We start from the raw sequence: 14,352 nt of genomic DNA, 5'->3' as shown, positions 1-14,352 counted from the left end.
CTACTTCTCCCAATAAACTACCCTCGTTTGACGACATGTAAAACAACCAAAAGCACATTAATTATTAAAGTATAGGCTGCATCCCAGACAAAACCACCACGATTACGTAAAAATTACCACTAATTTCTGCCAGGGAGCACACCTGGCTATTGTAATGCTTTATAATTAACCGCCCCCTCCCTTTTTTTCTTTCTTTCCTCTTCTCTCCTCCCACTCTCCCACCGCAGGAAAGGAATCTTGGCAAATGGAAAGTCAGAAGAGCGGATAATTTGGTAAGAAGGGATCTTTAAAGGGGTCACCGGAGCTCCCACAGCCCCGCAATTCCCATGGCACGAGCGTGCACGCGCGCTCTCCACCCCGGGACGCCGCGCCCCGCTGGCCATCCCCGAGCCCAGACCCTCGGACACCGCGCCCCGCCGGCCGTTCCTCGCTGGCCCGGCTCGCCGGTTCCCCGAACCCGATCCCGGACTCCCGTCTCCGCGCCGCTCGGCCGGTCAGGACGCTCTCCCTCCCTCCCCAAGCCCAGCGCCGGCTCCGAAGCCCCGAGGCGGCGGCTGATCCGGAGTCTCCACTCGCGTTCCCCGGGCAGCGGAGCCGCCGCGCTTATCTCTCCCTCCTCGGGGCTTCCGAAGGCGACTTGGCCAAGGCCGCCCGCTCGGGGTCGCGGGGAGAACGCCCGCGCGACCCCCCGCCCCCGTGGGACCCCACTCACATTCGGTCCGGAACTAGCAGGCGTCCCTCGACCATCATGTCCGGGAGGAAATCCAGCTTGAAGGCAGAAGTCATGTTGGCTGCGCACGAGGCGCTCGGAGGGCGGGCGGGGGGCGGCGGCGGTGCGCGCGTCCGAGCGGCCGCAGCCGGCGAGACGGGCAGGGACAGGTGCGCGCGGCCTCCCCGCGGCGGCCGCCCGAGCCGGCACTTGTCACATTCTCTCCCTCCCGCGCTCCGCCAATCCCCTCCGAAAGCCGGAGCCGAGGCCGCGGGCTGCGGAGCGCCAGGTGCGGGGAGCGGAGGCGGAGCTCCGCGCCCGCGCGCCGCCGCTTAACCCCTGAGGGCCCGCCCGGGGGAGGGACCTGCCCCAGGCAGGCGGCTGGGGCTGCTGAGCTCACCGGCTTTAAAAATAGCCCGACTTTTCCTAGGGTCCCAGAGCATCTAGAGATACTCAGCGCACGGAGTCTGCCCTGTTCCTCTTAATTCCCCGTTTCCAGGCGCTGGCAGGAGGCCCAAGAAGCGATGCTAGGTTTCGTGCCACTGTGTGGCCAAAGCCTAGTTCACGGGCCGGTCAAAACCATATCCCAAAGTCACCGGAGACACAATCATCCCAAATGTTTGCATGCTCTCGGTGTGATACGCTTGTCTGTGTGTGAACGAACCAAAATAACTGAAATAGGATTCGTGGTTTAGCCAAAGTAAATATCTCAGAAATGGCCCAAGTGACATTCCGGGACTTATCTCAGAGCTTTAAGGAGAAAGATGAATCAATCTCTGTACAATTATGATTCCTTTTGTATCATCTTGAAAACACGAAGAATTATAAAGGAATGGAAATAAGAAACAGTAATAAATCATGTTTTCTTTTAAAAAGATAAATCATGAATTTGCCAGTTCCTAGTATTTACTACAAGGATCAAAAAAGCAACAGTGACTTCATGGAACAGTGTTAGGTCTACATGGCCACGAAGCTTAAATACCCATTTCAGATTTGTGACTGATTTACTGATAGGAGTTGAGAAAAATGACAAGACACTTACAAATAAATAGGAGCAGGTAAGTTTCATTTTCCCAGGTGATTTGCTCAAATTCTTGAAAGATAAATGATGTATATGGTGGCATTCTAATTTAGCATTCTCATTATTGTTTTATTGTTTGGTTATTTGGATGAAACTGAACTTTTCACAACGTCACAAGTAGTATGTATAACTACTTCATGGACTAATTCACATTCTAAAGCAACCTCATAAATCGCAGAGCTCACGTTAATAGTTTGCCTCTTGGTAATCACGGTAGCCAGGGGGTTAAACAATTTAGTCACGTGTAAATGTACTGCTTGTAGCTAAATGTATCAGACATCACAATATGGAGGAAAAAATATTTTTTTCTCACCAATTTCTTGTGTAGTAATGAGAATTGACCATCTTTAGAGGTTATGAAGGAAAATAGATATGTATATACCAATTTAAATTTACATAGCAATTTAAATCCAGGCTTGATGCATTGAGCAATACAGAGTAACAGGCCTGGAGTATTCAATTAAGGCCAAACATACATAATTCACTCCGTTTCCTTCTTCAGCTGAACAGTATATCTGGCTTTTGACCAAGATAATTCCAATTCCAAGAGCATTGAATGTAAGGCTAGGACTAATCTTCATTTGAAAGCATTGCCTTTCTGAGGAACCAGGTCTAGATTCTTAAGGAATTGAAAAGCAGGTGCAATAAAATGAATTTGTACATTCAAAATGCCCAAACTTTTCCTAATAATATTAGGTTACATTTACCCCTCCCTCAGCTACTGCAGGCTACCTTTAAAATTTTAAGAATTCTGTTGGTCTTTCAATGATTTTAATAATTAGCTGGGTAAATGAGACAAACCTTGACAGTTCTTGGTTTTCTACCCATTATTTACATAAATCCCAAATGTATATAATGAGCTGACTATGTAACAAATTTATTTTAAAATGAATGAACAGAAGCAGAGCACAACTGCATTAATCAAAAGAAAAAATATTTTCAAATCAGCTCTGGAATAAAGCTCCATCGATGTCTACATTCCATAAGGTAGAAAAGGCTTCATTAACATGTACACTTCTGAAATATTTATTTTCCCCTTAATTGCATGTGAATTAGTTGGGAGAAGCTGTAGGGAAGCCCTCTTACTGACTTAAGCCTTCTCAGCAGTTTGTTAAATTCTTGCCTCCAATCCCTGGAGGCGATGGTGGATTCAAAGAAGCTTTTAATCATACTATAAGGAGGGTGAAGTAGTGTGTAAGTAGGTCAGAGAAAGAATTACAAGTGCATAGGTTATTGCCTTATTCAACAGCTAGTGTACCAGAGTTTTCAAAGCACACTTGCTTTACCATTTAGAGTGAGAAGCAAAACTGGGGTCAAATATAAAAGATCACTCTTATGTGGGATACAGTGACGGCATGAGCCAAGGAAAGCTTATGGGATACGGTTGAGTTTAAATAGTTTGGCAGCCAAATACACAAGTAATGTAGCGAATGCACTTGATGTAGGTGCCAGAGAGAAGCAAAACACACACACACACACACACCCATCCCATAGGGTTTTTTGTTTCCATGATATCAGCATATGTACACAAATTTCAAAGGTTTGAGCAGAAAACCAAAAACAAAACAAAAACCCAACCAAATACCACCTGATGAAAAGCTTAAATTTTTCATTTCAATGCTTTGACAGAAGGCAATATATATATATATATATATATATATATATGAATACAACTCAGTGGGGCCCCTTTTTAAATTTTCGTGCAGTAATGAGCCACCAGGTAGCATGTTTTGGCAGTTGGAGTTATTTGGCAGACAGCTCCACTGGGGGCTGTTGAACACTCGGGTTCAATGAAGCTATTTTATAGCCAAGGATCTTACTAACAGCAGTGAGAGAGGATGGGGCCATTAGCAGGCTCCTCTTGTGGATGCCACCTGGTTGGTGACACCATGAAGGACAGAGCTGTCGGGAACCATGACGTTCCTCATAGTTTTAGCTTCGTTGCAGAAAAACCTCAAGCTCTTCCCTAGGCCCATCCCCCTACCTTCCCTAATTGTCTCCTTTTTTTTTTTTTCTTTTTTTAATCAACTTGCTATTCATTTCCCAAACAAAAGGCAATTCAAGAATTGGAAGCTCTTCAAGGGAAAGTTTCTGAATGACCTCATTTTTATATGAGGCCTTCCAAGGCAATGGGGTGCACTGTGCTGTTTCAGCAAACCCCTTTCCCCCTCATGCCTCATCTCAAACTGAGTTTTGTCCAATGTCATTGTTTGAGCACTGAATTATCACTGGCATTTTTTAAAAAAGAACAAAACCCTCAATAGAAACAGAATGCTAATAAATGCATTTGTACATAGAGTACACACTGCTTGAAATCAAACAATCCTATTCCTGTCACCCCCCTCAATCAATGAACCAGAATGTAGTCCCTCAACTACAGACCTTTCAGCATCTTTGTACATGTATATATGACAACTTAGAGACTGGTGTTTCATCTATAGAATTTTCTTCTCCTGCAGACAACCCTGTATATTTTATGACAAATCTCCATTACAAAATATTCCTACACATAACTTTATGCATCGTAATCTCTTTAAAAGCAACCTATCAGCTACGTGACTATAGATGAACCAGCACTGCTTTGTCTACTCAAAAAGCCACCATCGTAAAAGGGTTTCTCAGCGCGCCCCCCCACCCCCTCCGCCTCACTTCTAGCTTATCATTACAAATTAGAATCCAAAACATCTTTCCTCTGTCCCATTTCAAAATTCAAATTTTATTAACATAGCTATTTGGTTTATGTAAAAAAAAAAAAAAAAAAAAAAAAAAAGCCCAAAGCCATTTGGAGCAGGAAATAGAGGCCCTATAAGGGGATTTCCCATCATTTCCAGCCAATAAATTTGAAATCTGCATGAATTTTAAGTACCTGAGAGAGTATCTGACTTTGTGGCCATGGGATTGTTCTGGGTTTACCCAGTTTTATTAGCAACTTGGAAACAAACAGATCCTTAAGTGAGACATTGTAAATATATATCTTCTTAGCTTCATAAAAGTATCATCTAAAAAATAAGTACATCACCAATCATAAGTTTAAAATTATCGCCTTATTATCTCCCCCACACACTTTTGAAAGCTTCTGGAATGGAGATTTTATCAGTCTTAAAAACAACTTAAGTGAAATTAAATGCCAATAAAGATGAGATCGTTATTAAATTCATATTTTACATTTTTACGGGAATTTTAAATAGTCACTCTCCCTTGAGAACAGCTGCTACTGGCTTTTTGCAATATTGTATTTTTCTGAATCTGTTTTTAATAGAGCAAAAACACATACTGTTGAATTTGTCTCCCTTCTGAAGAGGCCCTCAACCTGAAGATCATTCTTTGCATACATACCTTCTGGCTCTCAAATGCGGTGCCCTTCTAGGGTTTTCAGCAGCTTCCATTCCAAGGGGATGAAAGGTTAACACTGGGGATCTGACAGACCCAGAGCCCAGCCAGCTCATCACTTCCCTCTCTAACTTGCTTTTCCTTTTTCCTTCTTTCTCCATTACACTGCTGCTGCCTTCTTTGTTCCCCCCACCCTAGGCTTTCTCTTTTCTCTCGCTCTCTCTCTCAAATGGAAGCCAGACAATACCAGAAGCTTCCCTCTACAGCTGGTGTCTGAAGAGGCAGGTGACTACAAAAGTGAAATGAGTTGTTGTTGGCTGCTTATCTGCCAGAAAAATCAAGTTTGCCTTAGCCTTGACCAAGGCTGATTTCCGACCTAGGAACAGCTGTCTCTGGGGTTGGGCTTCCTTCCAGACAAGGGGTGGGAGGGGGAGGCTGTATGATTGTGTCCCATGAAGTGAGTAAGTCGGATGTGAAAATTGGGAAGGAGAATGGAGAAAGGATGGGGAGACAAACAAGGCTTGTCTGTCCAGCATGGCGATTTGTACACAAAGGCACCCAGGGAAAAAAAAACTCTGAAGGAATGTTTCAGTGGCCTCTTGAAGATGCCGAGATTTGTCAGACTATCCCAGGCACCCTTATCTGGTGCCAGGCTGGCGGTAGAAACAACATTTATACCTATCAGAATGAGGGTTTTAGTTCTTGGCAATCTGCCCTTCAACACTCCCACCCCCACAAAAGGTTTTCCCCAACTGGCCCAAAGTTCTCATCTTACTGTCACGTGTTGTTAAATTTAAAAAGGAGAAATGGTTGCTTGATGGAGGACAACAGCTGAGTGGCAGCAGCTGGGTGGATACAGTAGCAGGCAAAATACTAGGTCCAGAGAGAAACCAGCAACAGGTGGGGGTGAAAGAAAGAGAAATGGAAGTTTTAGCCTAAGGGGGAGGGGGTTGCCCTAGAGTCCAGTGGTCGGCAAACTCATTAGTCAACAGAGCCAAATATCAACAGTACAAGGATTGATATTTCTTTTGAGAGCCCAATTTTCTAAACTTAAACTATGTAGGTAGGTACATTGTTATTAACTTAATTAGGGTGCTCCTAAGGCTTAGGAAGAGCCACACTCAAGGGGCCAAAGAGCCGCATGTGGCTCTCGAGCTGCAGTTTGCCAACCACGGCCCTAGACAGCCCTTGACAAGAATCACAATCTCAACTTGAGAGGAAATCTCTGCAGGCTTGACAGCCCCATTTGCCTGAATGTCTCTCCTTTCCCTGAACAAATGAATTAGAGTGAGGATTAGAGAGCAAAAGCCTGGGGTTCTGCAAAACAAAATGCATGAATCTGCTTTATCCACGCTGATGACAGAGCCCCATCAAAGAGCTTCTGGTTACGAGGATCAGAAGTCATCTGATATGGTGCAGGCAGACTAAACTCTTTAAGGCAAATGCTGCTTTCAAACTGAGTGAAAAAGATTATGCGATTTAAGAACCACACCTGTTGAATTCTGCATGTGATTCTGACACAGAGTTGATGGACGCTGGGAACACCATTTAATTTTCTGATTCCTCGCTAGACCTTTGTCACATGGGTGGCCCTCATTTCCTTGTCGGGATGACTGGCTAGAAAATCAACACCTACCATGATCCTCAGATAAGAAGTACAATGTGTTAGCCTAATTATTCCCACCGCAATTATATAACCAAGCTATTAATGTGACATGGAGGTTGAAAATACATTAAGGTTTTGAGCACAAGAAATTTATTTTTTTCCCTACAATATGGTTCAAATCTCTAGCCATTTTTAGCTTATGATGGAGGTTTTCAAAAGATCCCAAGTGGCGTTTTATTTAAGCTTGCTTTTGATGCTAATTCCCATGAAGTCCATTAGGAAAAAAAAGATTTTTTGTCCCTTTCTCTTAAAACAAACAAACAATCAAAAAACCTATCTAAAATCTTCATGGAAAAGTGCTGTAGCTACCTACCCAAGCTAAGTGGAATGTGTTCTCTCATCTTGTCTCTACTGCTGAGTATAAACCTTTGTGTTACCCAATCACTTAGTTTCCCCATACTCTCTGGAGGCTAATAGCTACATTTGTCCTATTTCATAGGAATGTGGCAAGGTTGGAGAGAAGGAGAGATGTGAATGACCTTGAGAATCTGAAAAAGAAAGGTAACGAGGCTGAGGATTTTGTTTTGCTCCTTTTAATAGAAAGATAAGACCAGGGTGTTCTAAGAACATCTTCCCTCTCCTCCTCACTCATCGGTCCTTCAAGGTCTAGTTCAATGTCCCCCTCCTCTGCATTACACCACTTGATACCTTCTTACCCACTGCTCTGTCTCACAACTGCTGTGAGCTTCTTGATGGCTGAGGCTCTGTCCTATATTGAGCACAATATGTCTTTATTGCCAGATTGGTTATGATCCCAGCATGACATATTTTGGCCATGCATACAGATAAAAAGTCATGTTTCAACTTCATAAAGCTTTAAAGTACTCCATTATTCCTTCCAACATTTGTTCCCATTATACAGATTAAAGCCTGAGAAAAGTGAGGCTTAGGATGCTTTAATTCAAAGGTGCTTTAATTCGAAGACCTCATGAACAAGCCGGGACACAGAGGGGAGCTGTGGTCAGAACTCAGAAGCAAAACACTGCTGAGATTTTGTTCGCTTTCTTTTCCCTTTCTGACTTCACAGCTTACTCAGTGGCAAAACCAGGAGGTGGGTACCAATCACAGTCCACAGTGGGCATGCAGGCCCAGAGGAAGACTTTGCTTTTATGTGTCAAATATCCAATTGTTATACTTTCAAGTTGGCCAAGGAAAGAGTTGTTTGAGCCCTGAGTTAGAATCCCTTCCACTACAAGCTGTGTCTCTAGGCCTATTACTTTACCTTTCTCGAGCTCAGTTTGTTCAGCTTTAAAATGGGAATAACAGACCTCATGGATATGTGTAAGAATTAAATTAGAAAAGATAAAAGAAACCACCTCGTATAGTGCCAGGCATAGAGTCGCTGGTTAATAAATTTTGATGTTATTTCTTACCTCCAATCATAACACTCGCACCCTCCAATCTTTGTTTAAACCTGGAACTGGCAGGTGGGAAGAAAGAGAAAGCCAGTCTCAATATTATTGTTCTATAGCATTTGAGTTTCCGCTGACACTTCGACGTCTGAGACCAACAATCTAAACCAGAGGGAAGAGGACGATTCTGGTTGATGGAGAGTAGGCGCTGGGGCTTGGAACGAGGTCTCCATCCCTATTTATCAAGTCAGTTTCCAAAGAGAAGGTCAAAGGAATCCTAACTGCTGCCGCCAGGAACGCATGCCAACCACCCCCAACTCAGTGCACTTTTCATTTACAGAAGCGCTTCTTAAATCACCTTTGAGAGAGCAGTGAGCCGTCTCACAGAACCCAAAAGAGAGCTGGGGTCCCAGACCAAGGTATTAACAAAGGGATACCATGACAAAGACAACCACATTGCAGGGCCCTTGAATTACTGAGATGCGCAGCGTCCCGGGAGGGGTGAGAAGCATCTGATCCATGTCTGCATCAGGCACAGCTGTGCCCATTCTAGTCTGTTCACACGCCAGCTAGAAGCCAGCAATGCCATCCATAGGTTCCAGCAGAGTTTTACGGACTGCAGCTGCCACCTTCCTCAAGACAGGCATTTAAAAAGCCCCGGACAGCTCTTCTTGGCCAAGACAACAAAGCGGGTCGAACAGAATGATTTTACAGGAAAATTCTAGTGTTTCTTTTGCTCCGAGGGCATGTTGGCAAGTCCTGCTTCATAAACTCCAGTGATTCATCACAGTCCTAGGCAGCCAGTCATGGGCGGGTCAACTTGGAATGGGCTGAGGTGGCAGCTCGAGTTGTCCTGGTAATACCTGTCACTCTGGGCCAGTGTCATCCTCTCCCCACAGATGCCAGTTTCTGTTAACTCTGATAGCCTTGACATACAAGGGAATGGGCTTGGGATGAGTCCCACAGGGAGGAGAATGCTATGGAGAAGACAAACATACCTGTGCACGATAATCCTTAAAGATATCACGTGAAGCAGAAGACTGTGTTTGGGAACCAAGTGTACCTCATCGCAAGTCAGGGTTAACACCCCCCCCCCCCCCCCACACACACACACACTCTTACAAGTATGTCTGGCTTCCATCTCAGCCCAATCTCTGTAGATTGGTGTCACGTGATCAGAAAGGTGCTGCAGCTCTAGGACACTTCATTTCCAGTCTTAATGGGCTACAACATTAAAACCTCACATATGCTTTCCTTCCTCTGACACCCTCTTCCCCAGGTCCCTTAAGGAAAATGCCACAGGTTTTAATCCTCTCCAAACCACTGCCGCCTCATCTTTCCTACAGAAAAAAAAAAGTCACTGTGAGTTCAGAAAATTCCCAAAGCCAATAAACATTACAGAAGCAATCAATAGTTTTATGAAAGGGGAAATCCCCAGGAATCACCAAGCCGTAGAAAGAAATTCAGGAAGGCTAATAAGGATGATCGAAGGCATGATTGCAACGGAATAGACTGTACTTGTTACTGTTTGAAGAGGTGCAGAAAGATGCTATGGATCTGGGCGAGATGCCTCTAAACAAGCGGCAGTTCCAATGACTTTTACAGAAATCTCTACACAAGGACCTAAGTTGGAGATTTCTAATTTCCTCACTACCACGATCACACCAAATCAGGTGTGCTTCGCCTCTGCGAACACTGACCCCTCGAGTCGGAGCCATCATTCCCACACGACACCCTTCCTTTTGCATCCTGCCTTTCTTTTCATCAACCTGGGTGTTTCCAGGGCTCTGAGCAATGAACTTCCCATCAGCCACATTCTCACCTAATTAACCCCCCTGATTACAATAATTAGTATTGATTCACTCTTGGAATGACTTCCTACCTATTCAAGCACAATCTGTACTTGCTATAAAGTTCCAGATATGCATATTAATCAAATGTTCTTCTTTGATTTTCAGTCCCAGAAGAATATTTTGCTATTGTATACACTACTGTTAAAAAAAAAAAAAGGAGAAAATGGTGAGGTTTTATTTGAACAAATAAAGGGACACCAATACACCGAGGTTACAGGTCTCAGCCTGTGGCCTGCTGAGCTTGGCTACGTGGGTATCCCGGAGGCTTGTGTGTTAAGGGTGCACTGGTCACTCTATTGATAGAAGCCATTTTCCCGGTTTGAATCTTTTGCTATTTCTTTTCTGCAAGTCCTGGCTTAGAATTAAAATTTACTTTGACATTTCTTTAGGTCACTATGGAGGGGGATCACCACACTGATGGCAAGATACAGATTACACACCTTGTTACTGTTGTGAACATAGATGTAGACAAGTTTGCCAACTTTAGGCAATCCCCTACCTTCCCCAGCAGGGCTAAAGGAAAAGAGAATATAGATGTGGAATGCTGACAAGGGGATCTCAAGACCACCTAGAAATCCAAGTGAATAGATCTCAGGGAAATAATTATAATCTAGTCAAAAATTCAACATGGAGGTTCCCAAGTTATCTCTTTATTTCAGTGTGCTACTGACAGGCAGCTAAGGAGCACAGGGGACTATTTTTCTTCCAAACCACAAAAAAATTTGCTTTGCAACCTTTGCTTTGGAATAAAAATTTCCCATGAAAGCAGCATCTAGGTGTGCTGGTAACAGTGGGCCAGCTTCAGTTATAAAGCTTCACCAATTACCTTTTATGAGCTCATCCTAAAAGCAATTATTGGCATACCCGATGGAGTGAGCAGTTCAGATCCCATTGGGAGTAAGAGAACATAATAAGTACGCATTTAAAATCCATTCTATTCACAATGGATAACTTTAAAAATATCATTATGCTGCAGATACGTTTGGGTCCACACAGGCTCTGAAAATATTGTCCATAGAAAAATCTATACTTAAGAAGGCAATTTTTTTTAGCCTGTAACATTAATTTATTCTGAGTTAAGTATTTCATAACATTTCAACTTAAGTTTAATAAATTAAAATGTAAGTCCAAACTCTAAAAAACAGTTACTATTTCATAACTGTGTTTTCATAAAGAATACATCTTGTTCCTTTTTTACCGGTATTTTCACTAATTTAAACCACAATATAACCTAAGAGGAAATAATTGTAACTAAATATCTTTAAATTTTGCCCTTTAAAATGACTCTCCTTCTGTTTTTAAAAATTAGGTCCTTAATCTCTCTCCATAAATTTACTGATATTTTTCAAAATATTGCTCTGGCACAAGCAGCTAAATAAAACAAAACACTAAAATGTTAGGTAAAAAAAATATTATTTACGGCAACCAATCTCAATGTGATGATTGTCATGTGAATAAATTACCATTTAATATTATTTTTAAATATATTTTTATTGATTTCAGAGAGGAAGGAAGAGGGAGAGAGAGATAGAAACATCCATGATACAGAGAGAATCATGGATCGGCTGCCTCCTGCAAGTCCCCCCCTGGGGATTGAGCCCACAACCCAAGCATGTGCCCTTGACTGGAATTGAACCTGGGACCTTTCAGTTCACAGGCTGACGCTCTATCCACTGAGCAAAACTGGCTAGGGCACCATTTAATATTATGAGGTCCATTCTTTTATATATATTTTGAGAATAAAAGTGATTTTAATATTATGAGAAGTTCAAAACAGATTTTTCTATTTTCTCTTTTTGAAGTCTCACTGTTTTCACATTAGAAATAGATGCTTATGTCATAAAAAGAAAAAAAAAATTGAGGATGTGATAAATGTTTGCCCTTCATGGAAATGCATTTTTATGAGCACATAACCATATATCAGAAATCAATATGTTCCACAGAGACCTTTAACTTAACAGGCTATATAATAATAGTTTGTGATCAAAATAATAAGGGCAAAAGTTCTCACTTATCTTTGAATTTCTAAACCATTTCTCTATTTGTATGCCAAAAGAGGAGATCAAGATTAAAAATTATAATTTACTTCAACACAGGAATATTTCTCTTAACTTCTTTCTTGCTACATTCTGTAAGCCCACCAAATAGACAAATTTTAAATCCCCAAGCATAAATACTGTAGAGGCATGTCTGATAACAAGGTATTTGCCAGAATGATAATGGTATTACAAGCAGTCTCAATCAATACATTTCTTTCTGTAGTTAACAGAGAGGTAAGCAATAAATCTTTAACTTAATCCAACCAACATAGCTGCAAAATGCAAAAAGCTCTATGAACGGCAGATATTAAATTTTTTAAAAGCACAAAACCACAAACAAGCAGTACCAAAAGCTATTCATTCCGTATAGTCTATACAAACAAGATTATAGCAGATAAAAAGGGCGTTGAGAAAGAAAAAGAAAAAAAAGGGCCCAGACATGCATTAAGCTAGTTTGACAGCTCCATTGTTCAACGGGTCCCATTGTCAGACCCAAAGATGTATTCAGTGCTACAATGTCTGCTAGCAAATAAACAAAAGGCTACATTTTTCAAAGCAGGATGCCAAATCTCTCATAATTCTTTCTCTGCTTCCCAAAAGGTCAGTCAGTGGTGGCTCATTCTCGGTATGCGATAGAACCCTAACACAGATACAGGAAACAAATATTTGTTTTCAATACATAGGGACCCAGGACGCCATGCATGAACAGAGGTCTTTAAAAGGTACACATTTTGGCAAGCAGGATAAAGTGATCCAAACCTGGTAACACAGAAGGACTATCTAGGTAGGCTAAGTCCAGATTAGAGCGGTATTTGGAACGCAAGGCTAATATGGGGTCTCTTTAGTTCCTTTTTCGGTCATTACTCCATGCAGAGTGCATAATAAGGAAAGAGGCTTAGACATTGCAAAGGAAAAGACAAACCAAGAGCCAGATTCGGAGCCTTTAAAATGAGCCACTGGCCACTCACAAATCGCAGGGAGCAAAAACATGATATGCTTTCAAAAGGCAACTCCTGCAAATAGAACTCGCACGCAGCAGTCCTCGTCCTTTCTCTTGCTTGCTCTCTCTTTCTCCCAATCTCTTGGTCTCAATTTTGTTTGCCTCTCTCTCTCTTCCTCTCTCTCTAGGTTTTTTCCCCCCTCTTCTAAGATACTTGCTTCAGAGCAGGATTATTGTTTCAACCAGCTCTGGAAACGAGAAAAAGACACATTAAAACAAAGGCCACCGAACATACCTTAAAAGCAGCTCCTCATTTCTCATAGTAACAGCGGATTTGGGACAGCGCATGCTTTCTGCACTGAGACACTGATAGTCTCAACAAAGCCAGTTCAGAAGTGCGCTCAAACATCAATGCCACAGTAGCTGTTCACTAATGCGCGCTCTCTCTCCCTCCCTCCCTCCTTCTCTCTCTCTCTCTCTCTCTCTCTCTTGCCCCACTCTCTTCTCTAGTCAAATTCTGAATGGTGGAGCAAAGGGGCTCCTGCAGACTCACTAAGTAGAAATAATCCTCTCTGACAAGTTACGTTGTCTAGGCATATTTTTACATTAATACACTGCACTGCCTATAGGGGTCTTGTTTGTATTCACTCAGGTCTGCCTGGTGCTAGATCTCCTAATTACCATCTTAAAAATTTGGAAAGGAAAATAAGGGACTCGTTTACCTTGCTCCTCTACATTTAATAGCAAAGCCAAGTTCACGTTTTCTTTTTGCTCTCAGCTACCAGCAAGCAACACGGATGACTAAGAGAAGATTTGGATCAGTTGTTGTGCTGGAAAGGATTTTTGCTTCTTTTTTTTTCCGGGACACGGAATTCGCAGTTGGATTCATCAATTCCTCTGCTCTTGTCCTCAGGAAGAGTGACAAGGTCAAGACCCTTAGCCCCACCCTGGGTCGTGGATGCGGAGGACAGGGACTGGGGACCTGGGAAATATTTTAACTCTGTGGGCACCAGAGTTCCTGCCGATCGGAGCCATGATTGACCTGAAGCAGGGCATCTAAAGCAGGCAGGCGATGCAAAGATTGTTTGGCCACACTGAAGTCCTGCCTGGCACTGGAGCATCTGCCTCAAAAGACCAACTCGGCGCTCTTTTCCCAAATTAGAAAAACCAGCTTCCCTACTTCATTATACTCACTGGGCTTAGCATATTGTTAGCCAGGGAAATACACATTGCACTGCTGTTTATTGGAATTAGAAGAATTCCATGCAGATTAGCCAAGAAAACAGCAAGTTAAACACACAGAGAAAAGATGAGATGCTACAGACAGAATAGGCAGTCGTCCAAAAGTGCAGACTAAGGCACCGCTCCAGGAGGTGTGAGCT

At 42.7% G+C, this 14,352-nt stretch overlaps 1 protein-coding gene across 12 annotated transcripts in view; it reads right to left on the bottom strand.

Moving 5' to 3' along the window:
- The window catches only part of CELF2 (CUGBP Elav-like family member 2), an 862,326-nt gene that overhangs the window by 306,240 nt on the left and 541,734 nt on the right, over nucleotides 1-14,352 (bottom strand). For 3 of the 12 annotated variants that reach the window (XM_070391740.1, XM_070391733.1, XM_070391751.1), the window contains exon 1: nucleotides 5,127-5,418. The exons of 2 other annotated variants lie outside the window; for them this stretch is intronic. In XM_070391740.1, the coding sequence (XP_070247841.1) occupies nucleotides 5,127-5,281 (155 nt within the window). In that variant the 5' untranslated portion in view covers nucleotides 5,282-5,418. Of the gene's footprint in view, nucleotides 1-712; nucleotides 983-5,126; nucleotides 5,420-13,265; nucleotides 13,493-14,352 lie in introns of those variants that run through there. 7 more of the 12 variants (XM_070391803.1, XM_070391792.1, XM_070391809.1 and 4 more) reach the window with 4 other exon arrangements.

The sequence above is a fragment of the Myotis yumanensis genome, unplaced genomic scaffold, assembly GCF_028538775.1.
Source record: "Myotis yumanensis isolate MYYU_CA2020_CCGP unplaced genomic scaffold, mMyoYum1.0.hap1 SCAF_1, whole genome shotgun sequence".
NCBI lineage: Eukaryota > Metazoa > Chordata > Mammalia > Chiroptera > Vespertilionidae > Myotis > Myotis yumanensis.
This window is presented reverse-complemented; position numbering and strand designations above follow the sequence as displayed.